We start from the raw sequence: 17,232 nt of genomic DNA on the forward strand, positions 1-17,232 counted from the left end.
ATATATAGATATATATAAGACTTGTTGTCTTGTTGTATAGACTTGTTGTCTGATATGATCTAAGTGTTGTTGGTTGTATCCAGTGTATTAAACTGCTCTGCAGAAGGTTATTTGCCCATCAGTTTCACATCAATCTTCTCCTTCAGTCATCAGTTTTGACCCAAGGAAGTTCACAGGTATAAGTCAGTCAAGACTACTATTTTTTAACTCACATAGCCTCAGGGATGTGATGGGGACACATGGATGTAAAGTTGTCTGATTTACGCTGGTGCTTTTCCACACAGTGGGAAAAAGTCAGAACCAGACTCTTAAAGTGAACTCTAAAGTTGATGGGGAGCCCAGTGTAACTGAATAAGCAGAGACTTATTCAGAAGCCTCACAGCAGCATTCTGAACAACCTGGAGACACTACAGGGATGTTTTATTAAGACAGGTGAACAATGAATTAGAATAAGCCAGACGTGATGAAATAAATGCATGAATAATAATTTAGAGTGTGACACGATGGCACTCAACTTGAGAATATTTTAAGTCATAAAAGAAATAGCAAACCAAAGATTAAACATGAGCGTGAGTGAGTGAACGCTGCATCAGAAGTCACCTCAAGGTTCCTGACAGAAGACGATTTAGCAAATGTGGAAATGGGACCTAGAATTTCCATTATCTAAGGTACAAATCTGTCAGGGGCAAAAAACAGGACTTCTGTTTTCTCTTCATTAAGATGGAGAAAATTGTCAGTCATCCAACTTTTACCAGAGTCTAAGCATTTATGTAGGATGTGTAGCTAAAAGAATCTTGGGGCTTAAAAGAGATATACAATTGAATTTCATCAATGCAGTGATAAAAATGTCTTTAAAAGTTCTGACGAGGGAACAAATATAACAGAAACAGTATATGCCCCAAAACAGAACCCTGATGCATACCATAGGGAAGAAACGTGAAAGATGGCCTAGAAGCAGCCACGCAAAATCATCATTTGGATCATTTAGAACCACTCCAAGAAGAATTCACATAAGAAGAATAGTGTTTGTTAAATGGAGACAGCAACATTTGCTGCTGACTTTTCAAACTTACACTAAAAGGTTAGTGAAACAATGGAAGGAAAATGTAGCTGCCTTAAGAAGAAGCTTGCAAAACAACTCCGCATCGCTTGTAACACAAATGAGGTTCAGCCCTTGCAGAGAATCACATAAGAACGATAAAGCCTAATTACTGCTGTCATGTGTGAACACTGTGATTGCAGTTCTTCTCATCCCTGTGACGCAGAACGTCCAGTTTCAAGCACAAAGAGGTTATTTCTGTCTCCAAGGTTGGCCCGAATCTCCAAGTGTACCGCTGAGATGTTAGATAAACCAAGATGAGGGCAATGCCCTCAGCACATAGTGGCAAGGCAGTACAGAACTGCAGACAGGGGAAGTAACAGCTATAGCCCTGCTGCTGCTGCTTCACTAAACATAGATCAGAAGCTGAGACGTAAAAGAATAACCAATGTCACGGAGGAGACATCAGCTTTGAGGGGACAGAAACAAGACAGAGAAGGAAAACTCCTGAGAGACCTTGCGATTTAAAAGATGTTCTTCCCAAAAGGGCAAAATGTACCGAGTTAGATTGCTTTGTTCTCTGACAGCTGATATAAGCTAAAACGTCCCCATAGAATAGCAACAATCAATCATAACAAAGAAATTTAATTCCAAAAATATGTATCAGGCCCGTCATATCAAGGGTGGCTGAGTATAACTGGATTAATAGATTTTTTTTAACAATAACAGCCCCGTGTAGCAGCCCAATCCTGTTAAAACCGCGTCTGCCACCAGCAGCTCACTGACTGAATGTTCACCTTCTGCTCCAGACACCATTACTCATCATTAGAGCATCACCACAGCAGTCACTGTCCTGTCCTCTCCACCCGCCTGTCCTCAGCCAATCCTGCCCCAAATCGACATTCTGCTTGATTAGTCTAATCAGAGGGATTAGCCAGAGGCAGAGGGAGTGATGGAGGGATTGAGGGGCTGGACAAGAGATGAGCACTGGAAGAGGAAATGATGAATGGGGGAGAGTCCCAGTGGATCTGCACATTTCATGCCATTGTCCTCATCTTTAACAGCTGCCTCTGTGAGCTGCCACTGAGGTCTGTCCCTCTTCCCGGCAGCTATGTTAAAATTATGATGGACTATCAGTTAACACCCTCGTACTTAACAGTGAAACCACATGAGCTTTAGACTGCTGACATCTTTGAATGGTTTCTATAGACGTTGGCATCTAGAAATCTAACTACTGATATTTAAAGTGCATTGATGTTCTATAGCTTCATGACAGCTTGTTGATGTTTTGCAAAAAAAAAAATATATAAAAAATGTGGGTAATGGAGTGTAGGTCATAAAAATACTGCCATTACTGGTAAAATGACTTATTTGAAAAGCCATCAAACAGCTAAAAATTTAAAAGATGTGAATAAAATTTACCATTGGAACCCATTTGCGATACTCTTATTTCAACACTTATATGATAATAGCTTTGGCCATCATATTTATTAGTTATGATAACACTAGACTCCAGATAACATACATTTGTGTAAGAAGGGGCAAAAGGTTATTGATGACAGAAAGTGCATCCTTTTCCAGAAACCCGCTCTCTCTGATGCTGGCTCTGATTGTTCTGTGTACATTTTATATGCTTTTGTTGAATTGCATGAATGGTAAAAAATAACACACTATTTTGGAAGAATCCTTGTAGAGGACGTGTTACATCTGTTTTTACATACACAGGTGTCTGCGCTGCTAGACAATCACTGTGGCAGATGAAGTGGAGGGAGGATTTTCTTTTGTAGATGAAGACCCCAGAATTCCAAGTTGGATTAGAAAGCTTTGGGTGATCTGACAAACACTTTATTTTAGGCATTTGAGATGTATCAGCTAGAAGCAATGTACTCCATCAAGTATTAATAGGTTAAGCTCTTTCTCCCAAAGATAAAACTTGAACATATGCTGCCTTAAACAAGAAAAGGAAAGAAGATATTAATGCTGGAGTACATGGCACATCTGCATTCATGCCAAGATCTCCCTTCTGCAGCCATACAGGACACATTTAGACCTGAAGCTAAAGCAGATGGGCACATCATTCACTTAGCATTTGAACTGGAGGTCTGTGTGGTCAGCAATTCTGAACAATAGCCCCATGGGATTTTAATACTCTGCACCAGCAAGGATGGAATTGACCAGTGTCCAAAAACGAAATACTCTCTGCTAAAAAGAAATGACTCCCGGAGACACATTAGGAAGAAAAATTCATCCAGAGTTTGGTGTCACCGGGCCTCTGCTGTCTGCCGCTTTCTCCCTGGGGATAAAGCTTCAGATGTGAGCAATGGGAGCCGACAGGAGGTGGGCAAGTGAAAGACAGTGACAAGAGCGGATCAAAGAGTGTGGCAGGTGACAGGGACGTCATGCCATCTACTTGACAGAGCAGCAGGGTGTCTTTTTCACCAAGATGAGCAGCACTGCAGTTAAAACACAGATGAGAGGGAGAGAAAAGTCTCTGCCCTCTGCTTTGCATGGCGTAACATGAAAAAAATGGAGAACCTTTATACTACACAACCACTTGTGCTACACTGTAGTTGACGGCTGGCGTAGACCGGTCCTAAACCAAAGAATCTGGTGCTTCAGCCTGATTTCTGTACACATCATCCCCTTCTCACTGAACTCTAATCATGCATGTAAATGAGTACTGATGAAAGCATGGCTAGATCCTCATTTACATTTGTATTTTCATTATGAGCCACAGTTAAGTAGAAAGCATCTGACACCTTCTATAACAACAGAAACACCTTTAGTTCTTTTGTGGCTGCAGGCGAAGTACAAGTTAAGTGATATGTCATATCACCACAGAAGCTTGTGAAAGCATCAGCACAAGAAAGTCTTTTGTTTTCTGTATGTGTCATAGCAACTCATCAGCTGTCAGATGTGTAGTTACAGTTCCTCAACCTCTAGCATTTTATTAGATATGACACATAGTCACAAATGCTAACAAGCTAATCCTGAGCATGTGTAATAGTTACCATGATCAGCATTTCAGTGTGCTAACAATAGCTAATCACAGCAAAGTTCAAGATGATGTGGGTTAATTCTGCAGGTACTATGGTACTAGGTTTTAGATGTGTCCTTGAGCCAACACAGATAATTTAAATGGCTCAATGACCTCCTCAACATGTCTCCAGAGGCCTGGTAACAAACTAATCATTTGATTCAGGTGTGCTGACCCAGGGTGAGCTCTAAAGCCTGCAGGACACTGGCCCTCGAGGTCTGGAGTTGCCCATCCCTGCCATAGAGTCTTATATTAAAATGGCATTAAAAACATATTTAGGGCTTGAGAAAAAGTTTTGGTCTATCTGAATAGTTTGCTCCTTAACACATCTTTACATTGGGTAATTTTCCTTGCTTCAAGTTTGCGGTATGGCTGTTTTAATTGACACATGTGCCGACACAGACAGCTGTTGTTCTATGTCTACAATCTAAAACATTCAAGTGAACCTTGTGAGTGTGTTTGTGGCATTGGTGCCTTTGGGATGGATTTATCTGACAAATAATAGACCCGGAGAATGGTAAATGGCGCTTTTCTCGTACCTAAGGACCCCAAAGCGCTTTACACAACCTGTCATCCACCGATCCACACACACTGGTGACGGCAAGCTACATTGTAACCACAGCCACCCTGGGGCGCACTGCCAGAGGCGAGGCTGCCGGACACTGGCGCCACCGGGCCCTCTGACCACCACCAGTAGGCAACGGGTGAAGTGTCTTGCCCAAGGACACAACGACCGAGACTGTCCAAGCCGGGGCTCGAACCGGCAACCTTCCGATTACAAGGCGAACTCCCAACTCTTGAGCCACAAGCGCCCCATTTGACTGAAACATTTGACACTAACCCACTAAAGGTTAGTGTGGCTGTGCATTGTTTCTATGTAGTTCAAAACTTTATCTTCCACCAGAAAAATGCCACGATGATGCTAACGTCCCAAAAATGCTTGCCAAAAAAGTGCAGAATTGAGTGGGTGAGTGTATACCTATGTTGCTTTATATTCTAGCAAATCTCAACTCATGCTACATTAGCTTTTAGCATTTCCTCTTTGCACTGTGACCTTGGATATTCAATAATTGGAGATTATGTATCAGAATTTCAGGAGCAGGACCACTCCTCCAAACACGCTCCTTCCGGTTGTCATCTATATAGGTTCCCCTAGTTCTGCAAGCTGATCATTCTCGTTTACATGCCCCACCCTTCCTCTTTCTTCTCCATTCTTCAACTTCTTCATTTCTATTTAGTACACGGGGATCTGCCAGGCCCTTGAGCCATCGCCAGTCCCCTTCGAGGCCTTCCCCAAACCGCAGCTCAATTCATGTCAAAGCATTCACTTTTACCTACCAAAATGCTGTCAAACTTAGATGAGGATGTGCATAATGCTGCACCAATAAGTGTTAGGTTTTACCTGACAGACAAAAAGAAGCATAGTCTTTTGATTCAAGGTCATATTTTGAGCATTTCCCATTATCAAAAGTGTAAGAATTTGCTGCTCTTTTCAGCTGCGTAAATTTAATGTCTAAATTTAATGTCCATTATTTCTATCAACCACACATTCTAAAATGTAAGGGTCTTAATATATATTGTCCCACCTATTGAGGTTTATTTTAACTAATGAGATAATCTCTTGATGCCAGAGCGGCTTTCTTTCTGTCTGAAATTGAAGCCTAATTAACTTTGATGTTGTGTACTCTTTTTTGAGGACACTGTGACCTTTAAAGTGACTTACCTGCACACTTTGTCCTGCTGATCAGTGGGGGCCCGGGTGCTCCGGTGCCTCCTTCCCCAGGCCGGGTTAGCAGGACACTGATGTGATACTCTGTGTCTGGCTCCAGGTGCCAGACCTTGTATGTAAGCGAACCCACACCATGAGTCTCTGTCCAAGTGGACTGGCTAGCCCGGTACTGGATTTCCCGCCGAATGACCGGTCCATCCCCCACGATGGAGTTAGTGTTGAGCTGGATGATCAGATAGGTGGGACCTGCCCGCAAAAGCTGGGGGGGTGCAATCGGTGTTGGTGGCACTGAAAGGCAGAAACCAAAATAATTTCCTCTGCATTTATTTAAAGTACAAATGTTTTCAAATTCATATTAGAATCAGATTTTGGAGGCAAAATTAGAAACAGGAAAAACTCAATTAAAAAAATGCGAGTGCGTCTGATGGAAAACAAGTTTCATTTTTTTCAGCAGAAAGGAAAAGTCGAAAAATAGGAAAGGAGAAGTGAAGGATCTCTGACATGGATTTTCTCTTTTTATTTTACAGTTTCAATAACATTATTTCTGCTCTACTGGAGCATTTAGTCATAAAAATCTTTTAATCACATCAGTACTAGGAGAAAGATAGATAGAGCAAGAGTGTGAGAGGCTCTTGAATGCTGAAAAATCTTAATTTTCACTCTAATGATGCTGAATAAGAGCTTATTTGCATGAATAATTGCATAACTAATTCAGTACTCTATGCGCATAAAAACCTACAGCCTTGATAGATAATATGACCCTCATCAACCAGGCGAACATAAAATTAATTCATCACACGATGGTGTGGGTGAGGAACTGGGTGTGCAGTGATTCTGACTGACATATCGCAAGGTTATAACACCTGCCTAAAGATGTTTTATGACGTGACATATTGGGGCGTAAAGAACGAGACGGTGTTTCAACAATCAATTCCGCACCTTTCAAAACACACCTATTTTATTTTGACAGACAGTGTCAATGATGTTTCTGTTCTGCTCACTCATTAGCAAATGTCAGTGACAATGAAAGTGTAAAATAACCGTTATTTTGGAAAAACTTGTTATTTTGCTCCATCACGTGTAGATCTGTGCAGCTGAATTCAGCCAACACTGAAAAAGCTTGTTGAAAAGGTGACCATGTCAGATGTTGAACACTGAAAATCGTAAAAGGTAAGAAGGCTAGAAAACGATAAATACATGTGTTTCAATTTTGTCAAAAAGGAAACTAAAGCACAAAACCTCTGCAAACTCTACAGAGACCAGCAGATTTGAAGCCAGGCTCTTCTTGTTTCTTGCAAGGCAGCACCGCTTACCACTTTAAATAACAGCCACACAGAAAGACCAGTCTGTGGGTCAGAGTGGACACTGCGTGACGGTCTGATCACAACCACTTAACAACAAAATTCAATGTCAGTAAACAGATAAAATTAGATCAAACTATTTTAGGGTATTTTCCCCAAATCCTCTAAAGGATCTCTAAACCTTTTTCTTCTGAACCAGATTTAGATCTGACATCTTCAAAGGCTACGACTGAGCTCTGACTGGCCAGCACATTTACCCACATCGACAACATCTGTGGATGTATAGTGCTGGCTGGGGCACATCTAGGTAATCAGAATCCAAGGTAATCCAAAATCATAGCTTTTTATAAGGTAGGACTTTGGTCTAGCTTATTAATTGGGACAAAAATGCTTCACAGCTGCTATATGGCAATAGCACATTTTGTGGTTGCCAGTTACAGCATTGAGATTCAATACTGCACTGTTTCCAGAGTAAGAGAGATTTTTCCACTGACAGGCTCAATAGTTCTGTGACTTAGGACAAAAAATTGAAATTAAGAAACCTGGCACATCTCTCCATTTGGGATACTTGGTAGCTGAATTCATACAATTGACATAATAAGTGACATATTTATAATATCACACCCATCTCCGCAGTTCAGTTTGTCCACAGACGGACTTTCAACAAATCAGTAGTTACATGTAATGGCAGATGACCCTGTGGACCATGACAAGGATGCTGTCAGTCTTTTCAGCTTGATGATCACTGCTATTTATTTGAGTGCACAGACAAGGAGCTAAATGAAAGAGAAGCTGGGACTCAGTGGGTGAAGGAAGAGAAAGAAAGACCATTTCTCAGGAAGCTGGAAGTGCTTCTGCATTCATTTCTCTGCTGCTCAGTGAGAAAGAAAATTCTCTCTGCAAAGAGTGGGACCTGTAGATACCAGGTATGAAAAATTTCCATGTGTCAACTGATGAGAGAAATCCCTGCTGTGCAACTCCAAGAATCCATGGCTTGAATAAAAATTGCCCTCCTGGAGATGGTGTTTCACCTGCACAAAATCAACCAGAAGAAAAGACCAAGACCGCCCAGACTGATGGCGTTGCTCTAAATATAGTAACGCTGCATGTTGTCATCTTATTCGTGCAGGGGGGAACTTGCAAACTCAAACTATTTCATCTGGTGTGCTGCTACGTCTCCAGTAAAAAGACAAGCTGAACAGAGGGCTACCCACGGTCAACAAAGCAAAATAAGCAAAAGAACATGTCAGCGATTGGGTCAGCCAGCAGGTATCCTTGAGATCTGTGCCAGGCAGCTACTGTACATTCAGTTATACAACAATCTACAGCTTCTCGGTAGAAATACACACAAAACACTTTTACTTTGACACATTCAATTGCCCAGCTGGATTACACTCGAGTTTTTTTGCAGCTGCTGGTAAGTAAGTAAGTAAAATTTATTTATATAGCGCTTTTCACAGATAAAAATCACAAAGTGCTTTACAACACAGAATAATAGTGTCCTCACACAGTACTGGACTGACAAAGCTTTCCTTCCCCATTAATAATTTAGACCCCACAAGATGGGAAAAAAATACCAAAGTTTCCTTTTAGTTTCCTCCCAGCTTTCTTAAGAGCTCAGAGAACAAATCTAATGATTTATGCCCATCTGGACAGGCAAATGGGTTGAATAAATGAGAGAAATAAGTAACACACTCAGAACAGCTGATTTTGCAGAGACAAAACTATGATATCAGAAATAGATGAAGCAGCTAAACACATAATGCACAGTGAAAGTAACACAACTGCTGCAGAAAAACCGAGGAGACCCAACAGAACCAAACTCTTTGTTTATTTCTCTTAAAAATCCACTCAAAGCATTGTATTTCATCCTCGGATATTTCCCATTATTGTGGCTATTGCAGCTGTTTGGATTGCACAAGTGAGCATTTGCTGGAGAAAAAAGGATAATCTACGTGTAGCTTCAACATTTTTCTGGCTGAATGTGAACAGAAATGGGAGGCGAATGCTGATTTTTGCTGTCTGAAGTATGGATCTATGTTGCAGACACTTTCTTTAATTTCAATTTTATATACATGACACCATATAACAAAAAAACAGTCTTCTTAAGCCACTTTATATTACAAAGTAAATACCCTACAGTTCTCACTGACCTAATCCCAGTGCGTAAGGTGACCCATCTGAGGTTGTGGATGTCTTTCTATTTAGCATGTGTTGTTGCTGCAGAGCTTATGATGAGACATCCATCACATAAATTGCTCTTACCAGAGACACAAGGAAGACATACGGCCCTCTTCTTAACAGCAAAGATGAAGGCAAAGTAAAACTAAAAAGCTCATTAAAAACTTATTTTGAGGCAAAGTCAGCAAATCTCATATACTGTACATAAACGATGGCCATAGCCACAGGATATCAAACGTGTTTGGATTCTGATTCTGCCGGAGGTTTGTTCCTGTTTAAAGGAAGTTATCACTTTCTACTGTCATCAAGTTGTTGTGGTTTTCCGTGTATTATTGTGCATGAAAATGTTTACAGTTTACCTCTGACGATTAGTTCTCCAAAGTTGGACACGGCGGCACCTCTGGGGGACAGGGTGATGCAGCGGTAGAGGTCCTGCTCTCCACGCTGTGCCTCCACCTGGAAAGTCGCCATCAGCCGCTTGTGACTCAACCGAGTCAGCATGGACGTGTCCAGCAGCACGCCGTTTCTCCGCTGACAGCCAGAAAAGGTCCACAGAGAGAGAGAGAGAGAGAGAGAGAGAGCATTGAGTGCACCGACCCAACCGTATGTGTTTACCTGCATCTGTCCAAGTCATTAAAAATAGGTAAGCATCTGAGAAGCAGACAGGAAGACAAAACAGGGCTGGAATTAACCACATGGGAGGGCAAGATAATAAATGTGATAAATGTCACTGGTCACAATCGTTTGTTCGCTTTCAAGACCAGTGACACAGGCCTCCCGGGTTGCTGTTGTTTCCAGCACCGGGGCTCGAGCTGACGTCTCCTACCATGCTAATGTGTCAGTGCTCCAGGCACACTGGAAATTGGCTTAAGCGGTGGAACAGGAAATCAGAGGCCAGCACTCGGAATGAGCTGTTCCAGGTGCGAGATACAATATATACAGCCTCTCGCACAGTATAAGTAGATTATTATGTAAGCTGTCGCCTGCTTACACTTTTCACCAGTAAGTGGGTTTGACATCCGCATGTTTGAATTGGTTTAGGAGGATGGGGGGAAAATACACTGCTGTTAGAAAATATGAAATTAGATATATAGTGCCAGAGTACTGCCTACAGCTACGGATTATACTTCAATTTAACTTTAGCCTTGGTATCAATAAAATCTGCAATCTTCTTTTATGTAATCTCTGTTTAAATTTGTTTCCTACTTTTTTGGTTTAAAAAAAACAAAACCTTTTTTCATCAGTTTAACATGACTTTTTAATGTAGAGCATACATGCAGTTTATTTTGTTGTTGTTTGTTTGCTTGCTTTTTATGTAAACTTTAAATCCCACCTGCAGGCTTTTAAAACAAAAATGCTTCTGTTTGCCAAGTGTGCTGCCATTCTTCCTGTCTGGCAGCAAGCCCTGCGTCATAATGCAATTAAGAGTTTGTATAATGACTAACTCAGGTTTGGATTCGGCACATGTTGATATTAAATAAATAGCATCTGAGAGTGCCGTCTGCGATTTTTGGGCTCATGGACAGCAGAGGAAATATGATGTAAATGGATTAAGAAACATTATGCTAACAATTTGTTTGGACTAGCTAAACAGAAGAAAGAGTGGAGGAGAGCAGCTCCAGATTGGTCCAGAGAGGACCTCTGCATTGGCAGGGAGATCAAAGAGAAAACAGCAATTAGCAGTCTCGGTGCTGACGATCAAACAGGCCCTGAACAACAAATGGAGGAACAGAAGGTGGTAATGGCTTATGATATATCTCCACTCTCTGTTGTTACCAGTTTTTGGGTTTATTTCCACTAAATGAGAGGAGCAGGGAGGAGTGTAACATGTGCTGACATGGGCTGAGAAGTTGCAGCACTTTGTCAAATTACAGAAGACAAGCCTTCTATTGTTTGAATTTTCACATGAGTGTATAGCTCAGTCAACAAATTTGCAAAGTCTGAAAGTGATTTAAAAAAATGGCTCTTTCATACACCGATGATCTTCAAAGGCTTCGATACAGAGAAGAGAGGGTGGGGGTGAAATAAAATTGAGTGGAAACACAGGGGATGGATCACCAAGTATACAGAGATCTCATTTGCAAAGTGTCTTCTCCCTGCTGCTATCATTTCAAAAGCACTTAGATGTGCAGGCTTCAAGGCCAAAAGAAGGAGTGGAGGCATTCATGGATGGATTTATGAAGACTAATATTAGCTCATATTCAAACTATGAAAACTATTTTCAGTTGCATGAGAGAAATGACTTTAGGGGCTTTTGTAAACTAAATGCCATCCCAATCAAAAAGCTAGAAAAGCAGAGGCACAAACTGTCAAACGGCTCTGCGCACAACACAAGCATTAAAAGGCAAAAACTCTGAATCACAAACTTTCTGAATTATGTAAGAATGCTAAATCGCACTACTATTACTGACATAAAAGATAATGGCTCCCATTTTCTTTAACGACTACTGCACAGTTAATTACGAGGTCAGAAGAGGTGACTTCACGTCTTTGCCACCAGGTAATTCTGCGATTGACAATTAAGAGACAACCGTATTGACCTTCCATGAAGTTAGAGGACTTGAAATTTTAAACCAAAAAATTTGCATTTGTTAGCATTTTTCTTTCTTAGAGCTCCAAAGCAGGGATACTGCATAAGAGAACTTCAGACGCCAATGAGTTTTGGACACGGGAGGATTCTGTGCAAAAGCCTGACAAAGTTTGACGAGAGCCATATGCTTATGGCTAGACGCCTCGGTCAGAGCACGTCTGCTCCTGTAAGGTGCAGCAGTGGCAAGTACATGCTGGCAGTGAAATGTGGACAAATCAAAAACTAGCAACAGGGTGCTGGGCCGCTTGCGTCACAGTGGCTTCGCCATCTCTTATAAAATCTGCTGCTAACTTCTTGATGCCAGATACTAAGGGCACCTTCAGAAGTCCTGCAGAGTCCGTGCAACGCCAGGCCAGAGAAGTTTTGGTAGGATGCAAATGACTAACCACATATTTTGCAGGGGTACTTTTAATGTTGTGTCAGATCAATCAAGTTTGAAAAATCTATTTAAAATTTCAAGCGGTTTTGGTTTGAAGTCTTCTGAAGTGATGAGCTGAATTCATATACTGAATATACTGTTGGGAGTTCAATAAACTTAATAATCAAGCCTCTGGAGGGTGATGATTTTAACAGGCTTCCAAGCATGTGGTGTTTGATGGTTAAGACTCTTGAGACCCTTCTGTAGTTTGAAGTAAACAGATATGATGAAGAAAACTGGCTGTGCGAACAGATGTGACATGGTTAAAAAGGAAATGAATAAATAAATAAATAAATAAAAACTGCATTTCTTTTCTGCAGTATCTTCAGAAAAGAAATATATATTTGTACTGTACCCTACAAAATACCCGATTCCAGTTTCATAACCACCCATCCATTACCATTGTTTCATATTAGACATTAAAATGGCTAAATAGACTGTGTTGACAGACTGCTGGTTCAGAACTATCTGTCCAAAATCTGCGATATAAGTAACATCTGTGGCCACAGTCATCAAATATTAATACAGATATCAATATCTTATATTTTAAAAAATGCTAAACTAATAGCATGTAAAGGGGCCAAAAGTCTATTATTTATTCATTATCAGTAAACGCTCCAAATTTATTTTAAGCACCAATAAATAATTTGCAAACATGGGATTCAATCATTGCAGCACTAAGAGCAGTCTCCATGATGATCATCTCTCTGATCCACTTAGCAGTATTGAGCTGTATCAGTACTAAAACATAAGATTGTATATCTGTACTTTGGGGCTCAATGATAGTCAAAATGGTACGCACGCTTTAAGTTTAAGTTTATTTAACTTCCATCCATTCGTTTATCCCTTTTTCAGGGTCGCAGGGAGGCTGGAGCCTATCCCAGCTATCTTAGGGGGAGAGGCAGGCTGCACCATGGACAGGTCGCCAGTCTGTCACAGGGCTAACACACAGACACAGAAAACGATTCACACTTTTGGACAATTTAGACTTTCCAATTAACCTAACCCCACTAACTACATGTATTTAGACTGTGGGAGGAAGCCAGCGTACCTGGTGAGAACCCAACACACCGTGCTAACTGTATAAGTTGCATTTTCACGTCATTAGAGAAAGTTGGACACAGTTCATCTCAGTCACCTGCTGTGATGTAACACAACAGGTTTTAAATGTTTAAAACCTTGTGGACACTTAAGTCATTCAAGTTCAACACCCCTCTACCACATCCAGACTTTAATTGAAAATCCAGGATTGCTATTGCTTCTGAAATGATGTTTGATGTTCTTCAGCTAAGGGTGAAAATGTGGTTGTGTTTGTTAAGCTGTGTTGTGTCAATCTGAAAACAGGCCTGCCATTGGAACACAATAAGTGGTGATTAAATACCCAATATGTCAATCTCATGATACAAAGCCCCTGTCCACTTGAAAAGCTAGTATGGTGTGTAAATAAAAATAATTTCCCCTTAAAAATCCCAAACTATCCCTGACCTAGACTAATTTCCCCTTTAAAGTCATCTCCTTGTGCATCCTTACATCTGTTTCTTTGCAGGTTCTATTATTAGATTTCTCATTGGAAGTCCCACAGATTGTGCTGGTGTGTTTTCAGTGTGTTGTATGCTGGCACACGATCACACAATGAAATTCAGATTGACAATCTGGCAATTGGAGCAGTTTGAAAGAGACACTGATTTCTGTGCTTCAAGCAAGTTTTAAGTCCACTGCACCGTGCACAGTGCAAGGTCAGAGCGTGACTTTCATGGAGCAATCTAAAAGCACCAGCAGCATTAAGAAACCAAGAGATGCACAAGAAGAAGATCTGGAAGGAGGAAAATTGCTGCATTTGGGAGAATTAATTGACATTTTTTTAGGCTCTGGTTTGTATTCTGCTATGTTTGAAAGCCAAATCACAAACAAATCTCTAAATCTGAAACAATCACCATATTGAAAAGGAACAATGATGCAGTCTACACTGCACTGCAGTCCTCAGTATCCCTAAATTCACTGTGAGCAAATGTTTAATGGTGCGTTTCAAAACTCCACATCAACCCAATCGGAAAAAATCTCATTCACTTCTTTCAAGGTTTTGTGCTCTGGTGGACTGAACTAATATAAATGCCAATGCACAACTGGAATAATGAAGGATAATCACAGATACCACTGTTTTGTCCCTGCTTGCAGCTAGGGCATCGAGTCTCAAGACTTTTCGGTAACACATAGATTTACATTAAATCACAACAACATTTGTGAAATTTTCATACATCATCACAATTCATTTAAAAAGATATTCCTACTTATATCATATATCTTAAATCTAGATACTCTCTAGTTTTTGTTAAAGAAAAACAACTATTCAATAAAAAGTGTAGATTTAATTGGAGAAAATTATGTATCAGAATTTCAGGAGGAGGTGGGCCTCATTTTAGGTGTTATGTAGAAGCTTAGCTGTGGCCTTGACTGTGCGAACAAAGATAATTAATACAAAGAAAACACAAACACGCTAATGTGCACAATCCCTCGGTCTCACCTCCAGCAGGAAGGGCTCAGCCTCAGAAACTTTTCCCGTGGCGACACACTGGAACGAGGCATTCTGCCCGGCATTCACCTCCACGTCACCCAGCCGAGAGAAATGAGCCACCTTGTCTGTGGTAGGAGGACAAAACACACACACAGAGATACACAGTGATGAAAGTGCCACATCTGGAGCTGAGCTTTGCTGTCTAAATATACTGAAAACACAGATGCTAAGTGCAATTTATTTAGAGCCTGTACATTAAATATACACCTAGATATAGATAGAGGCTCACAAACATCACTGCTGGCTTCTGTTCACTTTTCTAAACAACTATAAATGGTTCACATGAGCATTGTCCAAAGCACTTTTCAAAAATTTTTAACCACAAAAACAACAAAAGCTCCGTCGATCCGTTTGGAATGGACATCACAGCTGTGACATGGCAGTTATGTGGCAAAAACATGAAATAGGTGAAAGAAAACTATCCATGTGTCCCTGGAAAAATATGAAAAATGTTTTTTGTACCATTGGGTTTTAGAAAAAAACAAAATGATGGGCTTTACTTTTATGGACTGCCATTGTCACCATGTCAGCATTTGAGAGCATAAAGGATGCAGCTAAGACTGAAGGCAAACCATTTTTGGAAAGCTGTATTTCTGCGAGATCAAATGTTTTTGCTACTTCCTTAACTTCAACTGCTCTTTTTAACGCCAAATTAAGAATAATGGTAGTAATAACCTAATAATATTCAATGGAATAAAGAAAAATGCAAAACAGTAAAGCCAAATTTCAAAAACAAGGCTTTTCTTACCTGCTGCTGTTTACATGGTTACATGAAGGAATTCATAAGAGGCAGTTTGAAAAGCGTCTGCATTGTGCTGTACACCTACGGTCAGTCACAGTACTCTCTGCCAGTATATAAAACACAAGTATGTCCGTTCACTGTAATGTGTGGAACACTGCATCTGCATATTGCTAATACATCTATACTGCCTTCTGCTATTTTGAACCACATTTTCAGGTCCTTTCTTTAAGCTACCTTGTATATTTATGAAAGAAAATGCATTTGGTGTTTCTGTAACAGAGGTTCACCGCAATCTTTCTCATAAAAATTAATACAAAAATGATAACTGAATTGTTTTTATCAATATTTCCATCTGTTGACAACTGCAAGTTCAAATCCTGATGAATAAATAAAGAAAAGAATAAATTTTGATGCACAATCAAAATAGGCATTTTATTAAAAATGTGTCAGTTTAAACATTTGATGTTTTTTTATTTCAGGAAATATATTTATGGGAAATATATAATTTTTAAAACTGACTTTAAACTCTTTCTGCAATAGCTTAGTAGTGGTAGAGAAAGGAAACAGGCACTGATGTAACATTTCTTTGTTTTGGTGACTTTCTAATATGCTCTACACATTAGATTAATGCAACAGGTGAGTTATAGTTTATTAGATAAACCTAACTTAACTAAACACTGTTTAACACAAGAGTTCTGCTACTCCTGGATCATTTTGAAGGCTCAAGTTTGAAATGCTGTGTGTTACTGATTGCTGATTTTTTTTTAAAAAAAGTATTTGACCAATTTGACTTCATAATGATGAATAGTGAGGTCCATCACCTCATTTGATGCAGTATGTTGATAATTTTGGACCAAAGCTGAACATAATCATGAAGTAAAAGTGTCTAAATGATCATTAATGAATTAAAAGAGCCTCTTGTTAACTGAATTTAATATAACTACAACAACTGTTTGTGGTTCCAATGGTTCCCGGCCTCTTCGTGGTTCCCATTTGCCTATGGGATTCCCCAGCTACTTGTAGCTGTCCTCAGTGTCTGTAATGTTGCATTCTGGTTCGATCCCATCAGTTCTGACTACTTTCCCTCTCTTTGTTACCAGCCGACACTTCTTCAGTCCGAATCACATTCCTATGTCCTTGCTGTATATCCTGGTGCTGTGGATCAGTGAATCAATGTCCCATTCACTCTTGGCATACAGCTTGATGCCATCTATAGAATGACATCTGTTGATCTCATATAGTTCTAGGCATTAGAGGATCCACGTGTGGGGCATCGAGTCATAGGCCTTATTGTTGTCCAGACCTTCCCAAAGTGTGGGGCCCGGCCCCTAGAGGGGGGCGTAGAGCCATTGCAGGGGGGGCGCGGTATGAAAAGGGAAAAAAAAACAAAAAAACAATGCTTGGACACTGCTAGCACAGGGCTCCCACACAAACGCAAAGCAGGAGATGAAGCATCACTGAATATGTTTCCAAACTAACTTCATTCTAAGCCAAAGACTAGAAAATATGGTGAAGCAAATCTTCCCTTTGGTTTCACCTGCACAAGTGCAGAGGTAGGTCTCCCCTGCATACAGTGGGGCAAAAAAGTATTTAGTCAGCCACCGATTGTGCAAGTTCCCCCAC

At 40.4% G+C, this 17,232-nt stretch overlaps 1 protein-coding gene across 1 annotated transcript in view; it reads right to left on the reverse strand.

Annotated features, from left to right (window-relative positions):
* LOC102206411 (receptor-type tyrosine-protein phosphatase U-like) overlaps nt 1–17,232 on the reverse strand; it is a 110,504-nt gene that overhangs the window by 83,575 nt on the left and 9,697 nt on the right. Inside the window, exons 3-5 of the mRNA XM_005744723.1 lie at nt 14,817–14,932; nt 9,647–9,818; nt 5,800–6,093 (exon numbers count right to left, since the gene is read on the reverse strand). Of these exons, the coding sequence (XP_005744780.1) occupies nt 5,800–6,093; nt 9,647–9,818; nt 14,817–14,932 (582 nt within the window). The remainder of the gene's footprint in view (nt 1–5,799; nt 6,094–9,646; nt 9,819–14,816; nt 14,933–17,232) is intronic.

This window comes from Pundamilia nyererei, unplaced genomic scaffold, assembly GCF_000239375.1.
Source record: "Pundamilia nyererei isolate P.nyererei 1_Seehausen unplaced genomic scaffold, PunNye1.0 scaffold00148, whole genome shotgun sequence".
Lineage (NCBI taxonomy): Eukaryota > Metazoa > Chordata > Actinopteri > Cichliformes > Cichlidae > Pundamilia > Pundamilia nyererei.